The 22,402-nt window shown below is 52.3% G+C and overlaps 1 protein-coding gene across 1 annotated transcript in view; it reads right to left on the bottom strand.

Moving 5' to 3' along the window:
• The window catches only part of MYH16 (myosin heavy chain 16), a 61,684-nt gene that overhangs the window by 21,851 nt on the left and 17,431 nt on the right, over positions 1 to 22,402 (bottom strand). Inside the window, exons 14-29 of the mRNA XM_078440442.2 lie at positions 22,002 to 22,060; positions 20,769 to 20,856; positions 19,866 to 19,983; positions 18,541 to 18,661; positions 14,790 to 14,926; positions 13,372 to 13,453; positions 10,863 to 11,036; positions 9,736 to 9,963; positions 8,612 to 8,716; positions 6,142 to 6,228; positions 5,757 to 5,902; positions 4,546 to 4,636; positions 4,018 to 4,074; positions 3,257 to 3,343; positions 1,218 to 1,463; positions 222 to 339 (exon numbers count right to left, since the gene is read on the bottom strand). Of these exons, the coding sequence (XP_078296568.1) occupies positions 222 to 339; positions 1,218 to 1,463; positions 3,257 to 3,343; positions 4,018 to 4,074; positions 4,546 to 4,636; positions 5,757 to 5,902; positions 6,142 to 6,228; positions 8,612 to 8,716; positions 9,736 to 9,963; positions 10,863 to 11,036; positions 13,372 to 13,453; positions 14,790 to 14,926; positions 18,541 to 18,661; positions 19,866 to 19,983; positions 20,769 to 20,856; positions 22,002 to 22,060 (1,944 nt within the window). The remainder of the gene's footprint in view (positions 1 to 221; positions 340 to 1,217; positions 1,464 to 3,256; positions 3,344 to 4,017; positions 4,075 to 4,545; positions 4,637 to 5,756; positions 5,903 to 6,141; positions 6,229 to 8,611; positions 8,717 to 9,735; positions 9,964 to 10,862; positions 11,037 to 13,371; positions 13,454 to 14,789; positions 14,927 to 18,540; positions 18,662 to 19,865; positions 19,984 to 20,768; positions 20,857 to 22,001; positions 22,061 to 22,402) is intronic.

The raw sequence follows: 22,402 nt of genomic DNA, 5'->3' as shown, positions 1-22,402 counted from the left end.
GAAATGCTTTGAATAGTGTCACTTGTTTTATGTTGCAAAGATGCTGCTTGGGGCACTCCATGGGTGGAATCAGACCTCCTGTCTCATCACAGCGGGTGTGAAGTTTCCAAGGCTGAGAAAGCTCCGGGAAGAGGACATGGGTACTCTTTCAGTTTCCTTGAGCATCCCTGTTCTGTTACACACACTATTCCTCGGGAAGCTGCAGGGAGAGGCATGCTTACCTTGCAGGCGGGTCCTGATGGCATTGATTTCTGCCTGGTTTCGCTCCAGCTCAGCCACCTTGGCGTTGGCTTCTGCTAAACTGTCTTCCAGCTTTCGGATGTGGGCCTCGGCATTCATCTGCTCAAGGAAGATGTACCCAGTGGGGAAATGGAGAAGCCAGGCCAAACCCTCCCTGCTTTCCACCTGGGTTCCCCTAGTGCAGCCTCCTAGACTACCTCCCTCATCCTTCTAGAACGTGCCTATCTCAGAACCATCTCCCCCGACCCCCCTCGCCCTGCCCCACCTTATCATTTCTATACATAAACTTAGAGTCTTTGGGTTGGCACACAGACCCTCACTCTCTGGCTCATCCCCCTTTTCTAGCCACTCTGGACCCCTGAGGACCTCACCCAGTAAGAAAATGCAATGGGCCAATTTAAGAAAAAAATACTAGCTTTAGTTCCAGGGTGTGCAGATAAAATGAGAACTGTGAAGATGCCTCATGAGTGTCTGAAGTTTGGAGATTCTGGTTGGCTAAGCCAGGGACCCCAAAGCATCATCCTTGCTCACCCTTTGAGCCCCCTTTCCCTCATGTCACAAGAAGGCTCTTTCTGTGGCAGCTGCTTGATAAATGCGTGTTGAATGGCTTACTCGCTTTTCCTTCTTGCCATGTATCACTTTTTCATTATGGTGATGCATGCATTTCTGTTGTCACTCTTCCTAGTCTGTCACATTTATTGATCTTTTCTTATGTGCCAGGAACTGTTGAAGCCCTCACAACAGCTCTATGAAGCAGGGATTATTATTATCTCCATTTTACAGAAGAGCACAGTTAGATTATGAACTTGGCCAAGGTTATACACCTTCCTGTGGGATCTGTGACAGGCTCATCTCGATTGCCTTCACAACATCTAGAACATGCCCCGGGCTTGCTGGGGGCTTGGGGAATATGTGTGAAGCAGCCAGATGCTGGGGCACGTCCCTGTAACTCGGGGGGGGGGGTCCCCCCACCTCACCTTGGACTTCTGCACCGTCTCCATGCTGGCGTTGAGGTCGTCGATCTCAGCCTTCATGACTTGCTTGTCCTTCTCCAGCTTGGCCTTGACCCTCTGCAGGTTCTCCACGTGCTCCGTCAGCTCAGCCATGGAGTCCGTGTGCTTCTTGCGCAGTGTGGAGGCCGCTGCCTCACTCTGCAGGGCCGCCTCCTCCAGCTCCCGCCTCAGCTTTAGCAGCTCTGCCTCCCGCTTGCGGTTCTGCTCAATCTGGGAGAGAGAAGCAGGGCTTTAGCAGAACTGACCGGCACTGGTCTCCTTAGGGCAGATGCTGCCGGCCTGCTCAGTGGTGCCCCGATATTTCTGCGCCCCTCTAATAGGATGTCTTGATTGAGATGTCAGTCCCGAGCCTCTGGGTGGATTGCCCATAGGATTCATTTAGATGGTGTTGTGTGTCCAATTGTGCCCCCCGAGAAGATATGCTCAGTTCTTAACCCCAGATACCTGTGGATGGAAACAGGGTCTTTGCAGATGTAAACAAGGTAAAATGTCATACTGGACTAGGGAGGCCCCTAACCCAATGGCTGGTTGTCCTTATAAGGGGAGAGATTTGGATCCAGGGAGACCCATAAGAAGGCCATGTGACCATGAAGGCGGAGGTTGGGGTGATTCAGCTACAAGCAAGGAACACCAAGGATTGCCAGCAACCCACCAGAAGGCAGGGGAGAGTCTTGGGACAGATTCCCCCTGAGCTTCCAGAAGGAACCCCCCAGGTAGGCCCTGCTCCAAGGCTCCCGATGTCACAGCCCCATGACCGTGCTTCCTCCCACCCCTCTGGTGCCCTACATCCTGTCCCGTTGTCTTCACTTTCCCTGCATTGCTGGATGTAGTCCTTTCTTGATGCCTCTCACTCAAACCACCTGGGATGATTTTGTTTCCTCCCAGGACCCCGACCACAGCCGCATACCAGCTTTGGTTCTCAGCACTCCCCCCTACAACAAGCAGCCTGAGGCCAGGATGGTGAGGGAGTGGGGTGTGCAGTCCAGGGAGCCTCGGGAAAGGATGCCTAGCCTTCCAGTGCTAAGGGACCCCATCCACTTTCCTTCTCTCAGCTCTGACCCAGGGGCCACATTTGTAAGCGACCTGACTATCCGGAATTAGAAGGAGAGTTTCAAGCTTCTGTCAGTCTCCGTGATGCCTTTATGTGAGTTGGAGGAAGAGGCATTCCACACCAGAGGCCCAACTTGGATTCCGGCCCTGGCAGTATGGGGTTACCCCTCTGTATTAACCATGTCTTTATTTTCTGTATTCTTATGCCTTGTCCTCTGGGGTTTTGCTGACCCTGGACAACAGCCCCTCCCAGGGTAAGCTAACTCCTAGAGATAGCAAACAGCTAGATTTCCAGTGCAAAGCAACCAGTCTATAGCGCACACCTCCAGCTCCTCCTCTCTGGGGTGCTCATACTCTCAGCCACTGTCCCCCTGCTCTCATTACCCCCATGGTCAGGTACCAACTGGGCTCAGCCCCGGTGCCCCAGAGCCCGCTGAAATTATCCAAACTAACCAGTCCTAAGCCTGCTTCTTCTGCCTTATCCGTTCCTTCCTCAGAAACCACAATAAAGGCTCTTGCCTGCAATTCTCCCCTGCCTCTGCCGCTACTGACCCTGCTGTTTCCCGTGTGGCCCTGCATGGCACGCCCCCTCTTAGGAACTGTAACAGACTGTCTGCACAGTGGCAGTCCTTCCCCTAATCGGCTGGCATTACTGCAGCTCACATTTTCTGAAAGACACGTTATATCTTACAACGTCTGCCCTCTGCATTCAGTCCCGTGCCGCGTCTGTCCTCACCACTGAGCTAAGGATCCCCAGGAGAGAGGGGACCAAACCAGCCCCTCTCTGGCCTCTTCTTTATTATTAATTGTTCTCTCCTCAAGTTAGCCCCAGGAATTCAGCAATAACTAACTGGTCCTATTCTCACTGCTTCTCATCCAGCAGGTTTTTTTTTCTCCCTGAAGGCAGGCAGGAACTGGGGTCCCTGGGCCCGTCCCCTCCACAAGGATGGTACCTGAGCAGACGTGGCTCCCCCAGCCTCTTCCAGCCTGTCACTGAGGTCTTCAAGATCCCGGGACAGGTCGCTGCGTTGTTTCTCCACCTGGGGGTGGGGAGGTTGGGTGACCGTGATGGGGAGCCATGTGGGAGCCCCTCCCTCTGGTAAAGACTGCAGTGACCGCATGGTGTCTGTGGGGCTGGGGGCCCGCACTTTGGGAGCTCTGCACTCTGCCTGCCACCCCACACACTCAGTGAAGGATGTCTCTGTCCTCCTCCCTGCACTGGGTGGGTCTCCCTGCCCATCCTACCCCCGGCCCCTGTTTGGCTGAATCAGGAGTTTAGGTGCGTGACGATTCCTCTCTCACTGGCTCTCTGGTCTCATCCTCATCTAAAGCCTCCTTCCACTCTTTGCTGGTCCTTTAACATCTTTGTACCTGTGCAGGGAGGTGCCGTCTCATTCCCTCCGTCTAGACATTCTTTCCCTCGTCAGCCTGTTGAGTTCAGTTCTCCGAGTTCCCAGGCTCATGTTGTCTCCTCTGCCTGCGCTAGGTGGGGCCACGCCACGAATCGTATCTTTACGCCTTACATCCTAATTAATACTGCACCTGTAGCACAGTGCCTGATGCACGGTAGGGGCTCAAGAAACAGTGAGGGGCTTTTCAGTTGGAAACCTGCCCTCCCCTCTGGTGCTTTCCTGAGTGGAGTGTCTACTTATGGTTGGATCGTGGCTGGCACTGGGTCCTTAGACTCAAGTAAGTGTAGAAGTAGTTCATTTACCTTGGCTCTCATTGCCCTCTCAGCTTCCAGTTCTTCCTCCAGCTCCTCAATTCGGGCCTAGCAGACAAATCAGTGGGGGTGGAGGGGTGGGATTTATCTCTTTTGTGTGAAGTTACAGACTTACCCACTTGACCTTTTAGTAGGGAAGTGATGGAAAGGGGCTGAGCATGTGATGGACACTGTCAAGAGCAGAGGGAAACAGGGCACAGAGAGTATGTGCAATGGTCCTGAGGCAGGGGAGAGGCCGGGGTATGAGACCCCTCAAGGAGCCAGCATGGCTAGGGAGAGGGGGGCGGGAACGCTGGGTGACAAGGTCAGGGAGGGGGCAGGGGCAGATTGTGGAGGGCCTTGTCCTCATAGTGGGGGCGTTGACTTTAAGCCTGCATGAGGTGAATGTGGATCAGTGTCAAGGACTCTGGGGCAGCCTTGCTCCTCAGGAAACCCAGGCGGCCAAGCAGCTGATGGGGGTCAAGGTGCCTGGAAGGGCATTTCAAAAGGAGAGTTGCGCCTTCTCGGTCCTGAACACACCTGATGCTCCTTCAGTTTCCGCTGGAGTGTGGAATTCAGAGACTGCTCATCCTCATACTTGGAGTTGACAGAATTGATTTCCATATCCCTCCTGCAAGAGAAGGTGTGATCTCCTGAGGAGGCGCTCTGAGGGGATACCAGCCAGCTGGTGAGGGAACAGAACCTGGGCTACCGGAGGAGGCCTTGAACCTGCTGAAACCCATTCATCCCCTAACCCCCTGACCCTCTGCGGTGACAGCCCAGAAGGTCTCGCCCTACAAAAGCCCTCAAAATCTGCTGCACAGGCCTCCCACTCACTCATGCATTTGTTAATCTGGCACACGTTTATTGACTATCTACTATTGCCGGATGCTGTTTGGGGCTCCAGGGACACATCCGTGAATAAACCAGACAGAAATCGCTGCCCTGGTGAGCTTACATTCTAGGGGCTCCAGAATCACATGGGCGCTTTGCCTTTTTAGGGAAAATTTCCTTCCAAAAACTTTCCACAAAAGGCTGTCTCCTTCTGATATGTGGGTTACACGTGTCAAGGAGCCATGTGTGAGAACTAAGACACCAGAAACCAAGTAGGTGAGCAGGATGGTCAAGGTCACATGCAGCTTCTGGGTGTGCCACAGAAGAAACGAGCCGCGATGCAACATTAGCCACACGCGTCTCACAGCAGCTCGTGGAGCTGTCAAACTGCCTTGGCAAAATGTACTTCAAAGTTGTGTCGTCCAAATTCTGCCCCCTGAAAGCTTGTCCGTCTCCTAATCTCCATCCCCTCAGCTTCTTGCTTTAGTTCAGGTTTATACCTGACTATTGCAGTAGCCTTCCGGTTGCCTTCCTGCTTCCAGTTTTTCTCCGCTCCACCTGTCCCCCATAGTTACTGCCGCAGTGATATTGAAATACCCCTCGACTCCTTGTGATCTTTGAAAGCCCAGCTTACAGGTTTCTGCCAAGACTCCCTGCCTATTGGGGAGGGGCATTGCTCAGTACCAGCCCCCTTTCTGGCGCCCAGCTGGCCCTGTGTGAGACTAGGAGCTCCCTGTGGATGGGCAGCGCCTACTGTCCCCTCCCTATGTGCTCTGTAGCGGGCACCGTGCCTGGCACATAGCGGGTACTAGGGACGTGCGTTAATACATGCGAAGCCCTCAGCACGGTGCCCAGCACCTGGCACCACACAGAAAGTGCTAATGTTACGGATGAAATGAATGACCGCACGGGCGTACTTTTTCACCACTTCCTCGAGGTCCAGCTTGGACCGCTCCATCTCGTTGAGGTTGTCAATGGTTATCTTCAGGTCACTCTCAGCCTTCCGACGGGCCTTCTCCACCTCCGCCCGGATTTTCTTTTCTTGTTCCCAGTTATCCTCCAGCTGCAGAAACAAGAAGAGCGAGAGAAAACACGTGTGTTGAGGGGAGTGGGGTGAGTCTGAGGCCAGAATGCAATTGAGGAACCAGACTGGGCCTGGTTCCTTAGCTGTGGCAACAGAAAGGCCCTCATTTCCTCAGGGGGACGTGTCAGTCCAATTCCCCAAATGTATCTGAGGACCCTGGGCCCCATGACAGACCTGGCCCTTGAGCTATAGAACTGGCCCCAGCAACAGGGCATTACCTCATGGATCTGGGTGCTGAGCTTGCTGTTGGTCTTGGTCAGGTGGTTCACCTTGTCCTCCTCAGCTTGCAGGTCGTCGAGGGTTTTCTGGAAGGAAAGATCTTGTATGTCCCACAAGACATGCAGAAGCAGCTGAACAGACCTAGTTCTCTGCCATCACTTCTGAGCTGGGTCGAGTTGACTTCAGGGAACAGCTACTGAGTCCCTGGCCCTGGTGCCAGGTGAGGCAGGGGCAGACCCGAGCACCCGTTAGCTGGAGGTGGGCCCTCAATGGTCAGTGGGGCTCTGGCTCTCCATGGGGCATGCAGGAGGTCTGTTGAGGAGCTTTTGTTCGCCACCATGATTGGGGGCCCCACTGGCACTTAGTGGTTCCAGGGATGCTGGACATGCCTCGCTCTGGACAATCCGGTACCGTGAAGCATAATTCTGTAGTCCGCACACTTGATGCCCCACCCGGGCATTCACGTACGTAAAACAACAGTTCTACTCTTCTAAACCCAGCAGCCAGGACCACTGGACACATAACTCAACTTTTTTTTTCATTTAGTATACACTATATTTTTAAAGAATGATCTACCATGAAAACTGAGAGATTTGTTATTGTCAAAATCTCCCTGAGAGTTCTTCACCATTTTGTAAAGCCGCATCACTGACGGCAGCCACACTTTGCCGTCAGCGTCACCAACACACCCTCTGTGCCCGTCCGTCTTCGGCCACCTAGGCAGGCTCGGGTGTTCAGCCGACTGCTCATGACGTCTTCTAGTGGATCCGCCTGAGCGCTTACACACGGACAGCCCCGTTATTTATTATAAATTACATTCCGTTCATTTCCCCCTTAAAAAGAAGGGCACTCTATTGATTCTTTTGAAGGTATGTATTAGCTGTAATAATGTTTATTTTACGATAGTAAAGAGAGGCTTCCAAAATGCAGTCTGCCCTCATTATTTGTGGGTTATCTATTTTCCAATTTACCTACGAGCTAAAATTTATGTGTAATCCCAAATCAATACTTGTGGTGCGTTCATGGTCATTTGCAGACATGCGCAGAGCAGCGAAAAGTTTGCGTCTTCTGGAGCACACATTCCCAGCTGACGTCAAATAAGATGATGCCCCGCCTTCTCGTTTCAGCTCATACTGCAAACAGGTGGCTTTTTCACAGTCTATTTAGTGCCATGTTTTTTTTACATTTTTTGTGCTTTTGTCTTGGTGAGTTTGGCTCATAAAATGGTGCACCAAGCACACTGGTACAGTGCTATCTAGTGTTCCCAAGCACAAGAAAGCTGTGCTGTGCCTCACAGAGGAAATTTGTGTGTTAGATAAGCTTTGTTCAGGCATGAGATACAGGGTTGTTGACCGTGAGTTCATTGTTCAGGAGTGGACAGTGTGTACCAAGTAGTGTCTTACACAGAAACACACATAAAACAAAGTAATGTATTGATTGATGAAAACGTGAAAAGAGGCTTGCAGGAACCTAACCTTCTATTTCCCCTTAAAACCGAGGTTCAGTATTGGGGCGCCTGGGTGGCTCAGTCAGTTGGGCATCTGACTTTGGCTCAGGTCATGATCTTGAGGTCTGTGGGTTTGAACCTCATGTTGGGCTCTGTGTTGACAGCTCAGAGCCTGGAGCCTGCTTCGGATTCTGTGTCTCCCTCTCTCTCTGCCCTTCCCCTGCTCACTGTCTGTCTCTCAAAATTGAATAAATGTTAAAAAAAATTAAAAACAAAAATGGGGGTCCAGCATTTGTTTATTCAGTGTTTGTGGTGACTTTATAGAACATAACTACCTGGGATAATGAGAATCGACTGTATTTGTTATAAACGGGGGCTCTGAGTTTGAAATGGTTGAGGGTTACAGTCTAAGGGGAAGTATTTCCAGAGGCAGCAGAGAGAGGCACTAAAGGGGATGTGCTGTGGGTTCATGGTGTCAGCAAACATGGCGACGGGGGTCTGCTGTCCGGTTCTGGGCTTCAACTTGCTCTCTGCACCTGTGTCTTCAGAGCTAGGAAGTGGTCTGTGCCAAGGTCAGCACTGGTGGCTGGTCAGAGCTGGCTCTGCCTCCAGGAGCCTGAGCCCATAACGGTCAAACGGGTCTCCTCACAAGAGCTCATGCCCTTTGTCGCCAAGATGTATTGGGGTTCACTGGTGCTTTAGCACCGGCAGGGCACTCATCCTGATAAGTCTGGGGACTCTAGCTTCCAGTGCACCTGGGACCATCTCCTCATGCCCGCTGCCCCTCTTTCACTCTCAGACTAGTCTGGGTGATAAATTATATGGTCGCCCCACTTACAACAAACTTGGGAGGAGAGCAACAAGACATGACAGTGCCCGCTACTCTGATGAGGAAATTGAGATTTAGGAAGACTGACTTCCCTAAAGGCCCCAGCTGAGGGGCAGCAAAGCCAAGATTTGAACCAGGGTCTCCAGTCTCCGAGCTCCACCTGCTGTGCCGAGTAGAAGCCCATGGTGCCTACCTGGTGCAGTTCCTCCAGGGCCCTCTTCTCCTTCTGGAGCTTGGCGATGGAGTCTTCACGGAGAGAGAGGTCCCCGGTTAGGGTGCGGACCTTGTGATCCAGGGCCTGGAAACAGGAGCAGGAGAGGGACAGGCCTTTAAGGCTGGGAACAGCCTTGGAGGGGGAACAAAGAGGGAGGCGCTTGCTCCAAGAGAGGGGCTTTTCAGCTTGGCTGTGGTCCAGAGTCATTTGGGAGCCTGAGAAATGCTAGTGCCCAGGGCACACCCCAGGCAGGTCAGAATCTGAGGGTGAGGGCAGCAGTGAGAACCACCAGTCAGGCCTTGGCTCTTCAAAGCCCGGCCCTCAGACGTCAGCGGTGTCTGAGAGACGTGGACCCTCGGGTCCCAGCAGACTTGCTGATGCAGAACCGGCATGTTATCAAGATGCCAGCACTTTGTGTGCACATCAGAGCTGAAGAGTCACGGGCTTAGGCAGCATACACCTTCCCCTGCTCTGGATCCGCCCCCCCCCCCCCCCAACTTGTGAGGGTAAGAAGGGGGCTTCGGGGCCAAGGGCCCACCAGATGGTATCAGGAGCCAGGGGCTCCCCCTGGAGCCGACTGGAAGGGCAGCAGCTGCTTGTTTGGGCAGAGATCCAACAGCTAGTGGTGGCCCCACGCTAGAGAGAGGGTTGTCTCTTCTGGGAAGAGGGGAGAAGGCAGATGTAGTGAAGAAGAACCTTCTGTGAGGGGCCCAGGGACGCTGAGTCTGAGTGGGCCACAGGCTAGCACAGACACCTGGGTTTCACGGGCACGAGGAGAACCAGTCAGTCCTGAGCCTGGATGTCACCATGAGGGGAAGAGCCCTCATCCCTCTAGCTACTTTGTCCCGACGGAACTTTCTGCAGCAACAGCCACGTTCTCAGTTCAATGCAGTAGCACTAGCCTCGTGTGGCTATTGAGCACTCGAAATGCTGCTAGGTCAACAGAGGAGTCACGTTTTCCATGGCGCTGAGTTAAGTTAAACTAGCCCAATGTGGCTGGTGGCTAGGGTCCTGGGCGGTGCTGCTGAGGGGACTCCAGGTGGGACCCCCACAGGGTTTCCTATTCCCGAGGGGGGTGTAGTGAGGCCCCAGGGCCTCCTCACCTGCTTCTCCTTCTCTATCTTGGCCAGTGTGGTCTCCAGGCCCTCCAGGTCCCGCTTCAGGTCACTCATCTCGCCCTCCAGCTTGCGCTTCGTGGCGCTCAGGGAGGCCGCCGTGCCCTCCTCCTCCTCCAGCCGCTCCCGCATGTCCGAGATCTGGCTCTCCAGCTCCATTTTCGTCTTCATCATCTGGGTCAGACGCTCCTCGGCATCTATCAGGTTCTCTTGCTCCTGGTGGAAGAAAGAGCGCCGGTCAGAGGGGGTCCCACAGGGGTCTGGGCACTGGCCTCAAGCTCCTTGTGATGCGTGTGACAGAACAGAGTCTCGCAGTGCCGTCCCCAGGCCACCAGCTGCATCACTCGTGAGCTGGTTAGGACGCAAGATCTCAGGCTCCACCCGAGACCTGCTGTGTTGAAATCTGCCTTTGAACAGATCCCGGGTGGTCAGGTGCACCTGAAGGATGTAGCCAGTGGTCCAGGACAAGTCGAGGACACACAGGCTGCACACCACCGGTAGTTGGGGCTGAGCCCGGGAGTGCCTGTACTTCTGTCTGCCAATGGGGAGTGACTATCTGCCCAAATGACTCCCAGCATCGATTTAGCACCTTTGTGTTAACGAACCATTTCCCACCCACAGTTCCTCCTTATAACAACCTCAAGAAGCAAGCGAGGCAGATGTCACTGTAAGCAACGGTTTAGAGATGAGGGACCTGATATTCGGAGGAGGTGGGGTCGTCAAAGGTCAAACGGACAGTACGTGGCAGAAGAGGGACACCCTGGGTGTCCACTGGGGTCTCCCCAAGATGGGGTCAGTGGTGTAAACAACAACCAGCCACAGACTCAAACCAGACGAGCTGTGTGACTTTCAGTTCGTGGCATAACATTACTGAAATTCAGTTCTTTGTCCGAAAAATAAGGGAAATCATCACTGTGAGGCATTAAGGGGTGGAGCCCATATATAGGTGCTCCCATAAGCGGGTGATTCTTTTATTACGGGGGTCTCTCTCGTATGCTGATTCTCAGAAGGCTCACCCCCCACCTGCCTCCCTGGGTCTGGCTCTTAGTGGCCCCAGGGATCCTGGTAGTTGCCAGGGCCCCCAGCTCCCGCCCTCCCTCCGGGGCCCCACATACGGCCTGTAGCTGGATGGTGAGGTCATTCTTCTCCTGGCTGAGCGTGGCCATCTTCTCCTCCAGCTCCTTTACCCTGCTTATCAGCTCCTGTGTCTTGCACATGGCGTTCCTCAGCTCCTCCTCCTTGGCCTTCATCTCCTCCTCTTGCCGAGCCACATTCAGCAGCGGCTTGACCTGAGTGGTGGGCGACACCCTATGGCGTTAGGGGGATGGGCCGCGGGGGCTCGGCGGTGGGCTGTGGGCTCTCCCTCAGACAGGACCTCACACCCCCATTGGGGCGGAAAGCAGCCATGAGGGAGTCCCTCTCCACAGATGCCAGGAAGTATCTCTCGCCTCCACAGAGAAGGCCCGTCCTTGCCTAGAACCAATCCTCAGGGGTCTCTGCGATCCTGACAGACACAGTTAGGTGTTCCTCGGCGTCTAGCCCCATTCAGGGCTCACACCGTTCTCTAAGCTGTGCCTGGCCGAGTTCAAGCTCCAGTTTCCCTTGCCTTTCTCCCTTACGGGGTCCTCCTCCTTGCTGTCTCTCTCTCTTCCTGTCTCCCTATCTCTGTCTCTCTCCCTGTTTCTGTGTCTCCGTCTCTCTGTCTGTGGGGACCTGGGATACTGCAGAGGCAAGTTCACATAAACGCACAACTACATGACATTTTTATTCAGTGAAAGCCTACCGGAACGTGTTGGGTTTTTTTCCCCCTGACTCATCCTATCTGGCTTAGATAAGACTAGAGCGTAGTTAAAAACTAAGAGTAAAGGATTTTTATTTTGTTTTACTTTTTTTACTCATTGGAACAGGACCTTGCTCTGCCATGTTCAATTAGTGAAGTGTTGCTTTCTAGTAAAGAACAGAGAAGTTTCCAGGCTTTGTCTCCTCATCTTCTCTGACCACTGGTGTCCTGCTTGGGAGGAATCTTAAAGGCTGTTGGTCTGGGGCTTCCCAGAGGGCAACACAAATACCGAGGGGGCAAGTGAGATGGATTTAAGCCTTGCATAGAAATGCTTTGATTTTCATTGTTACACAGTTACTTTAAAAGTAGCTTTTTAAAATTTAAAATTGTCTCATGTTTATATATTTTGAGAGAGAGAGTGAGCTTGAGCACAAGCGGGGGAAGGGGAGAGAGAGAGAGAGAGAGAGGGAGAGAGAGAGAGAGAGAGAGAGAGAGAGAGAGAGAGAGAGAGAAAATCCCAAGCAGGCTCCACACTGTCAGCACAGAGCCCCATGTGAGGCTTGATCTATAACTGTGAGATCATGACCTGAGCTGAGATCAAGAGTCGGACACTTAACCGACTGAACCACCCAGGCACCCCTAAATTTCTTATTTTTTAAATTTATTTTTAGGGGTGCCTGGATGGCTCAGTCGGTTAAGTGTCTGACTCCTGATCTCGGCTCAGGTCATGATCTCACAGTTCATGGGTCTACGACTCACATGGGACTCTGCCCTGGCAGTCTGGAACCTGCTTGGGATTCTCTGTCTCCCTCTCTCTCTGCCCCCCCCCCCCCCCCGAATGAACTCTGTCTGTCTCTCTCAAAATAAATAAACAAACTTAAAATATATACAAATAAAAAGTAAAATAAAAATTTCAAAATAAAAAAGTAGCTGGCATCAGGAAAGCTCAGTCATGGAACAGGTGGGGGAAGGACTGGTAACAACCGAACTTTGAGAAATGCTCATCTGGACTGCTCTGGGATCTCAGGCCCTCGAGGGGGCTGGCCTGTGTGGGAGAGCCTTTGGGGAGGCAGAACTTACTATCCCTGCTTTGAATCTGTGGTCAGCACTGAGTGTTAGAAAGCGCTTTCCCATGGGGAGGGGAAGGAAGCTTCCACACGAGCCGTGGGGGCCTCAGGGCCACCAGAGATGACCTAGAGCCTGATCCACCCTCCGCATGGCTGTCCCTTGAGACACCACCATCCTCTGACTCCTGAATGCAGCCCTGCATCCGGCCTCTGCTGGTGCCCAGCAGCCCATTCCCTTTGAATGGAGGCCCGAGGTGGGGACCCCATCACCCAGTATGATTCCACCTGCACCAGGAGGAAGGCTCCCTGCCTGCTGCGTTGGTTAAGGGCTGACTCACTGCCCTCTCAGCTGTCTCAGAAGGACCTGGGAAATAGGCCGGATCCCACGATTTCCTGAGCTCGCTCCAGCTCTGAAGCTGAGGACCTCACTGAAGGAGCCGAAGATGCCTCAACATGTGCAGGGGGAGGGGCTGACGACCAAGCCCCCTTTTTGTACTGAGGGGCTTTCCATCCTAAGGGGGTGTTATTTGGAGGGATGACATGAGACGGGAAGGTCCTCTGTGGTTTTTCTCAGGGAGGAATTAGCCCCTGACCGGAAGGGGACTGGATTCCTCATTTGTCTCCCAGGCACCCTCATTTGTGGACTGTCCCTGCTGCATCCTGTAGCCTCCCACCCCCAAGAGGCACCTCCCCCCCAGGACTGCCCCCCCCCCACCCCCTCGACACACACAACGCACTGGTAGCTGCAGCCCAGCTAGCCTGGCCCCTCAGCCCTACCTTGTTGTATAGCTTCCACCAGCCCCAGAAACGCAGCTCCAGGAACTTGCGTGTGTTCCGCTGGATGACTTTCAGGCCGATTCTGCAAAAAAAGGAAGCCGGGGTTCCCTGGATGAAAGTGCAGGTGTCAGGGCCTGACCTCCCTGATGGAACGGTTCCACCCAGACAGCACAAGGCTGAGACAGACCACTCATTTCTTCTTACATTTCCTTCCTTCCTCTCCCTCACGGGAAATCACCCATTACTCTCTGAGTCCTATCCATTCTGCGGTCTCTGGAACCCGCCCCCCTTGTCCCCTCCAGCTTCACTGGACTGTCATTTACCGAGGACCTCCTGCGTGCCAAGGCCCTGCTGTCCTACACTCAGCCCCTAACTTGTGTCGCTGCCTTCAGTCACGGTCCCAGGGAGGGGGTCGGGGGGCAGTGGATATCAGGACCTCATTATTGTTATTTGCTCATTACTGTTTTATTACTAATACTATGCCCACAAGGAACCAGAGTCAACCACAGGTCAGCCAGGGTAGCCCGAGTTATTTTCTGATGATCATTTTAGAAAGATGGCTGGAAAACACAATTCAGAGGGCAAGGATTTGGAGTGAGGACTTCTGGATTCCAGTCTTGACTCTTTCTGCCTGGACCTGGGCCAGTTCCTTCACCCTTCTGACCTCAGTTTCCACATCTGCGAAGCAGGGGTGCCGGCCCTGCCTCCTCCCTCTGACATGTCATCACATGGACCAGTAAGGGGAAGTCTGGGAAAGTGACTTGTAGGCTTTAAGAGAAGGGTCTGTATTAGGTGGTCCCTCTTATGGGTTGAATTGTGTCCCCTCCCAAAAGATCTGCAGAAGTCTTAACCCCCAGTGCCTGTGAATGTGACTTTATTTGGAAATAGGGTCTTTGCAGGTGTCATTACTTAGGTTAAGATGAGGTCATACTGGAGAAAGGTGGACCCCTGACCCGAGATGGCAGGTGTCCATATAAGAAGAAGGAAGGCCGTGTGGAGACACAGAGAGAAGGTCTTGTGAAAACAGGCAGAAACTGGACTGATGTGGCCATAAGCCAAGGAACGCCTGAGGCCACCAAGACTACAAGAAGCAAGAAAGGATCCTCCTTTAGAGCGTTCGGGGGGAGTGTAGCCTGCGATATTCCTTGACTTCAGACTCCTGGCCTCCAGCGCTATGAGAATTGCCGTTGTTTTAAGACACCCAGGTTGTGCCGCTCTGTTCCAGCAGCCACAGGAAGCGAATACATACCCCGAACAGGGTTCTCTGGGCCAGTGGAGATGTCGGCGCCCTCCCCTCATCTCACGGCCCCGAGTCGCTACTGGAGCTGACCGCTGGGTGTGTGGCCGGGTCCCCGGTCATTCTGCGTGGATGCGCGTGGCTTCAGTGGCCCCGCCCCACCCGTGTTGGTGAGTGCTACCTTCGCTCCAGCATCTTCTTGAACTCGATCCTCATGAGGAAGCCCCGCAGGCGACACTGCAGCATTGTCATGATCTTGGCCAGACGCTCGTCCCGCATGTCCTCAAGCTTAGCCAGGATGCCCGCTCGGAAGAATACCTGTGGGAAAGGCACACTCCTCTACACGTGGCCCGGCTGTCGCCGATGGCGGCCACTTGTGAGGCAAGCCCCAGAGGTTCAGAAAGGGCCTTGAAAGTTAAGAGACCCAGTCTGGTGCTGGTGTTTGAGGCCCCTTGGGAACAGCTGGCCCTGGCCTGGACGTCCCCAATAGCGGGGCCACTGCCAGCCTCTGTGTCTGTTTCCTCTCAGCCTCCTATGGGTTCCAGCTCTGGCCTTGCACTCGCCGGCTGGGTCACCTTGGACGTGTCTCCTCACATCTCAGGGCCTCAGTTCCCCATCTGTGAAATGGGGATGTTGATCCCTCCCTGACAGGGCTGCTATAAGGAGTAAATAGAGATAACTGGGTGGGAAAGTCTCACGTAAACTGTGAAGTGGTAAGTAAAATATGATAGGTTGGGGCACCTGGCAGCTCGAGCACCTGACTCTCGATCTCACGGGTTCATGGGATCGAGCCCCACGTTGGGCTCTGCGCTGACAGCTCGGAGCCTGTTTAGGAGTCTCTCTCTCCCTCTCTCTCTGCCCCTGCCCTGCTCACACTCCCTCTCTCTCAAAATAAATAAACATTTTTAAAAAATGTGTTAGATCGTCATAATCCTCACTGCTGTGGTGACTGCCCAGCACGACGGTGGCAAGGGGCCTCCTTTACTGCTATGCAAACGGCCTTTAGACAGTCACGGTCTCCCAGGATCTGGGAGTGGGAAGAGGGGGTGGTATTGGGCAGGGGAGAGGTTGACTTTGTAGAAAGGATACAGAGCTTTACCAGTGCTGCACAGTTTCAGGCACCCAGCTCTGGTGTGTGTGAGAAAGCTTTGCAGTGGGTTAGAAAGATCAGGAAATACCCAACTTTGCAGTGTGTTAGATCAGGAAACACCAGATTTCCAGCAAATACAGATTAAGGTTGCAAGGTAACATTCACTCCTCCCTCCACCTGTGACTTTTAAGACTTTTCCAGAGCACAGGTGTTGGCACGGTTGTGGATCAGGGGAGGGTAGGTTGGCACAACAGTTTTGGAAAAAGGGTTGGCATTCCCTCATCAAGTTAGTTGTTTGCATACCCTGAAACAGTCAACTGTCCTCTGCCGTGTTAGTACATCTCAACCCCAGCTGCACATCTCTCCTACCTCTCCTGCCTGGAGGGTTGGAAAGATACCGATGCCTGCACCCAGTGATTTCAAACAATTTCTGGAGTGAGGCTCAGGCATTGGTATTTTTATCCCTCCCCAAAGTGATTCTAATGTATAGCCAAGGTTGAGAATTTCGTTCTGGAGAAACCTCTACACGGGATCATGTGCAAAGATACTCAAAGCAGCATTTGTTGATAACTGCAGGGGGAAAAAAAATCAATTTCCAAGGGCAGGAGAAAGGATAATTGTTATGTGGCTGTCTGAGGCAGCATGATACTGTGGTGACAATGAGTGAATGTCCTGTACTGACCAACAAGGATGAATCTTGGAAACATGAATGAGTGTTAGAAGCATGCTACAGAAGATTATGTCGAGTGTGGTACTTTCATGTGCATATGTGACAAAACTATTTTTTAAAAGGCAGGGGGATGGTTAGCATTCAGAGCAAGGGGTTACTCCTGGGGGTGGGGAGGAAGGGGAAGAAAGAGATGAGAAGAGATTCTGGATTTTTAAGTGGGCCCATGGGTGGTGACTTTATTATCAGTTATGTTTCATAATGTAACATCTTTTTATAGGCTTCCAATAGGACATGATAGAAACTTCTAGAGGGATAGAAGGAGCCAGGAGACCTGTACCTGGCCTCAGCCTCCTTGGATGTGCTATGTGACCTTAGCCAAGCCACTCCCTCTTGGGAGGCCTCTAACTCCCCTCCTGTTCAATGGGAGTGCAGGACCCTGAGTCCTCCCAGCTCTAAGACCCTGTAACTCCACACCTTGAGGCCAGGAGCAGAGCTCTTGATTAAATCCTTTATGCGGATGCTATGGATACCAACAGGAAAAGAATGGAAAAGAATGCTCCCTCCACCTGCCTTCCTCCCCCACAAAAACCCAAAGAGCTAGCTAGCCATGATGGGGTAGAGACATTGGGCTTGATTTCATAAAATGTTTCTTGATATTTCAAAATGAATTGTCATTGAGTTGTGTCCTTTTAGGAGCAGTGAGGTGAGCATGTGGCTGGGTGTGGGGACACAGTTTACAGGCAAAATCATCCTGTTCTCTGTTCTGCCTCTGCCACCAGAGCCTGCCTGGTCCTCGTGCCAAGCATGATATGGCAGGGACAATGACTGAATGTCATGTACCAACCAACACGGTTGAATCTTGGAAACTTGGGTGAAGCTTGGAAAGCTATCCCCAGGATCCCCAGGACTCTACCTGGACCTGAGGTGCCTAATGCAACATTGAACAACAGCAAAATGCAGTCCATTCGCCCAGCCAGTAACTGCATCAAATGTTGGCAACAGCAGCCCCATCCCCTTTCCCGTGACCCAGTGTCGTGCGGCCTGGGGCCTGCTCCATTCTGCCTAGTACTGTGGAATTGGGCACATCACCTCCACAACCCTCTCCAGGCTTCCTCAAGGTTCCGCTCCTTCAAAGGTGGGGGTGGGGAAAGGAACCGGTCTCTGAGGTTCTCTCCCACTCAAGTATTCAGCGACTCTATGAGAAAACCTGCAGTGTTCCTGTAAGTCAATTTAGCTATACACAGCATGTCTCAATTGTGAAGGAGGCCAGAGCTCGCAGTTCTGGAGGATTCCAGAGCAGCGTTACAATTCTGCTAATGCTCACTACCACGAAGCAAGCTCTAGGGGCTTAGGGACTCTTCCTGTTCTGTTCACTGGTGTATTCCTAGAGCCTTGAACCATGCTTGGCACACGGAGGTGCTCTATGAGCATTTGCAAAGTGTCCGCATCCTCTACCAAGCCTATAGGGAAGCCATGTTGCCTGTGCCATCCATGAGACTTGGAGAGGTAGTTGATCTGTCCTGGGCTACACAAAACTAGGCTTTGAGCCTGATGCTCCTGAATGTAAAGCTAGTACCCCTCCTGGGTCGCCCTGCTTGTCATGTTGGGTGCAGTCTGGTTGGGCAGCTATAGATGGACACCTTGCACCATTAGCCTGGCTGGCCCTTACAGTCCCGACAAGACTCTGCAGGGCCAGGAAGTGGGACAGACACACGGCAGCCCAGGCCCTGTGAGTCAAGATCAGGCAGCCTCTCTGAGTCACCCCCAACTCACCCGCCAGCTCAGGGCTGGAGCTTTCGGTGTGGGTGGGCTGGGATTATGGTGCTTTGCTCTCAGACCTCACCCCCACACACATACCTCCATGCCCCAGTAAAATCCAGGACCTTGATTCTGATTGGGGCTCATACAGTCCTAGGAAATAACCTACCATTTATTATGTACCTGTCCAAGCTGGGTTCTCACCCACGTTATCACTAATCACCCCCGAATCCCATGAGATCAGCTGTATCAGCCCTACTTTTGCAGAGGAGGAAACTGAGGCTCTCAGCAGCCGTGGGGCTTGCCTAAGGCAGGCAACTGGTCAGCGGCCAAGCTGGAACTCACACCCTGAAGCCCACCTTCTTGGGATGAGGCTGAGTGGTGGAGGGAGGGAGTATCACCAGAAGCCCCTACCTTGGTATGCCCAATTTTGTATTCATTCACATCCAGGTCAATGGACCCGAGCAGCAGCTCTGAGGCCTTCTTGTTGTCTACAAACCCCTGAGGAATCACATTGGGGTTCAGCACTTGGTACCTGTTGGGAGAGAGATGATGACAGCCACCATCACGCCCAAGCTGGCAGTTCAGGAAGTACATCCATGCAGTTGACACATCCATTGGTCTTTGTGATGGCCTTGGAATCATGGTTAGACCTGTTCTGCAGATGCCCTCGGCAGGCACTGGGGTGGGACTGGCAGGAGACACTGGGGAGTGAATGTCTGTGTGGGTCAGGAGTTCAAAGGGCTGGTGCTCCTAGAAATGAAAACACTAAAAATTTTCCTTCCTGATCTTTTCTTCCAGACATAGGAGAAGCACTTCTTTTTCTGGCCTGCAAGCAGCCCCCTTTGTGATTTAGACAAGTCCTTCCCTGTTTACAGCCTTCAGAGGGCTAGGACAGGATGACCTCTAATGACTTGTCCATCAACCTATGGTCCTATGTTCTAGCATGTAGGGAGTGGGTAGAAGGGAAATAATCCCTAAGGTGGAGGTGTTACTTTGGGTTCCCCCAGAAGCAGACCCTGGGACAAGGTATCCAAATGCAAATAGTTTACTTGGGGGATGGCAGAGTTGGGGAGGGGGACAGGGCAGTCAATAAGAGGCATGTTATCAGGTCAGTTATCAGAATGGGCAGCTGGGGATTAATGTTGCTAGGGGGTACTGGGAACAGTGGTGTGCTGAGACCAACTCCTACCGGCCGGCAAGAGCCAATTGGGTGAATCTCTCCCCAACCCCACATTCACTGGTGTCACATCGCTTGGCTTGAAATCAGCCATGGGAGTGTTTACACCATGGAAATCTAAAAACACTATAAATCAGGGCTTTTTAATTTCTTAATTTTTATTATTTTTTAAAAATGTAACCTGGAGAGCCTGTTGTTAGACATTTATCTGGGAGCCTCACTCATAGTTAGCCCACCAGAAGAGTAAGGGAATTGAAATACTGATATGCCAGTTGTCTGTAAGTCATTGGTTATGGGCTGCTCCTGGGGAAGGCATTAATTCCTGAGACTTTCAGCCTGCCAAGTAACAAAGCTGGTTCAAGAGCCAGAGAAAGCCCTCAGGCACAGAAATGCAGGTTCTGGCAGTTGAAAGTCAGGCCAAGGTGTACTCAGGTAGTAACAGTGAGCTGGTATCCGTCATCGTACCCGTAGCATCTGCTACAACAGGACTATATTTATCAATCAGTCCATCCCTGGAAACTGAGAACTGTACTCAGGCTATCAGGAAGACATCACTCACCTCTGTTTGAACTCTGGGTACTGCATCCTGTTTGGGAAGCCCTTCCTGCAAATACGGATGCCTTCCAGGACTCCATTGCAAGCCAGCTGGTGCATGATCAGGTGGGCATCCACCACGCCTGCCAAGAGGGAGGGTGCAGGATGTAGTCAGTGTTCTAGGGTGGCACAGGCCACTCCTTGTCACTGCAGAAAGCTAACTGAACATCTGTGTTGTCAACCCCAGTCTCCTCCCGTCATTGCACGCAGGGCCCCACAATTCAGCCAAGACCAAAGGCCCTCCTGAGTATGACTTCTAGCTGGTTCTCACCCAGCCAGAACATGATTTTCGCTTTACAAAACAGCTAGAATATGATTTTGGGGGATCCATTTTGGGGGATCCTTTCAGTGCCCCATTTTGTGCCCTAGTCATCCCTCGTGATTAAAAGTGAACTTAATTCAGGGCGCCTGGGTGGCTCAGTCAGTTAAGTGTCCGACTTCGCCTCAGGTCATGATCTCACGGTTAGTGAGTTCAAGCCCCACATTGGGCTCTGCATTGACAGTGCAGAGCCTGCTTCGAATCCTCTGTCTCTCTCTCACTCTCTCTCTCTCTCAAAAATAAAGAAACATTACAAATTTTTAAAAAAGCGGATTTCATTTATACCTGGCTCACAGTTTGTGTGCAACAAACATTAGCTATTTTTATTAACGGTTATTGTTTCATTGGGTCAAAACTGTCGCAAGTTTGAAAAATTGGTGGGAGGAGAGGTTGGCAAAGAAGAGAAACAATACTTAAGGTTTCAAAAATACTAAACTGCTCTCTACGTGTTCACTATGTTAAAAACAAGAAAGGGTATGTAGTTTAAGCAAACACTAACTTCACAGAGCCTGAGGACCTCCAGCAGGGAGACATGTCCCCATGATGTACCTGATTGCTTGAACTCGTTGGGGACAATGCAGCGGACAAAATGGGGAGCCGTGCTGTGGAGGGTGGCCATCAGCTTATTCAACTGCTCCTGGGGGTGGAGGAAAAAGGAGAAGAAAGACTGAATTAATAAGCTCAGTGTTGGTGTTGCAGGATACCGATGCTCAGGACAGGTCTTCATTTAGATTTCAACTAATTCACGTCTTTTTAAAATTTTTTTAATGTTTATTTACTTTTGAGAGAGAGACAGACAGAGCGTGAGCAGGGGAGGGGCAGAGACAGAGGGAGACACAGAACCCAAAGCAAGGCTCCAGGCCCCAAGCTGTCAGCACAGAGCCAGACACGGGGCTGGAGCCCACAAACTGTGAGATCATGACCTGAGCTAAGGTCAGATGCTTAACCGACTGAGCCACCCAGGTGCCCCTAGAGTGCAATTAATTAAGTTAAAATGTAAATTCAAATTGAGTTCTTCTGCTGCACCAGCCTCTTTTCAAGCACTCACTAGCCATGTGTGGCTAGTGGCTACCATCATGGATGGCATATTGGGCAGTGGCCGTCTGTCATCTCAGAGGGACTTGCCCAAGGTGACGTGGTTTTCAATAAGCAGGGCCCTTCTTGATTCAGCGCTGGCTCATCATAGAGTCTCGATACTAGAAGGAACCATAGTGCCTGTGAGGACGAAGCCCCCCCCCCCCCCCCCCCCCCCCCCGTTGTTAACCTCCCTATGGAGGTTCCCTCCTCCTCTGCTTGGATTCCTCCAATGAGGTAGCCTACTCCACTTCCAGGCGGCTAGATCCTTGGCAAATATTGAAATCTTTCTTCGGGTCACATCTCCCTATTGGCTGCCTTTCTACACTTTGGAACATATCCACAGTAATGCCCCAAATCTGTGGAAGTTGTGACCGGCCCAGAGGATCTGCCAGCCAACTCTGGGGCTCAAGATCTTAGGCACTGATATCTCCAATGATGCCACTCCCTGGGTTTCAGTCCGAAATGATGTGGTTGGACTGAACCATCTCTAAGGGTCTTTTCTGCTCTGAGGTCCTGTGGTTCCGTGACCCCTTTGGAAGGAAACAGACTCCTTACATGGAAGAGGCAACCGTAGGCATAGAAATGAACTCATCCTGTCCTGGGCTGGGAGGTGGCAGCCAGACCACCACACCATTAGAAGGGAGTGTTCAATGGAAAGGAGGGTTCACTGGATGCACAGTGGCCTCTGGGGCAGCCCCTACTCACCCTGTAGAAGTTGGAGACTGTCATGAAGGAAGACCCCCTCTTCTGCTTCTTGGTTCCAGCTGAGGAAGAAAAACACATGTTTCATGTCAAAACGCAGCATGGAGACAGGCAGCCCCATTCAGTGCTCCATGTCGAAGAGACACATTCTCTGGTTTAAAAAGGCTTTTCTTAGGACTAGGTGAGGTGGGGGCCCTCACACCAGGAAAAGGACATCTACCAGGGAAGGGTTGAGTGGGATGACCATGGTCTAATGGTCAAAAGGAGTGCTATGCTCTCTGGAGAGGGTGTAGCCCTTTGTGACTTAGGGCTACACATAGGGACAAACTGTTCCCATTGCCTGGGCGGGAAGAAGAGCCTGCAGACCATCTGGAGGCATTGCACGTTGGTGGTGAAAATGTCAA

The sequence above is a fragment of the Panthera onca genome, chromosome E3, assembly GCF_046562875.1.
Source record: "Panthera onca isolate mPanOnc1 chromosome E3, mPanOnc1 haplotype 2, whole genome shotgun sequence".
Taxonomy (NCBI): domain Eukaryota; kingdom Metazoa; phylum Chordata; class Mammalia; order Carnivora; family Felidae; genus Panthera; species Panthera onca.
Note: the sequence above shows the minus strand (reverse complement) of the source record. Positions and strands in the feature narration are given on the sequence as shown.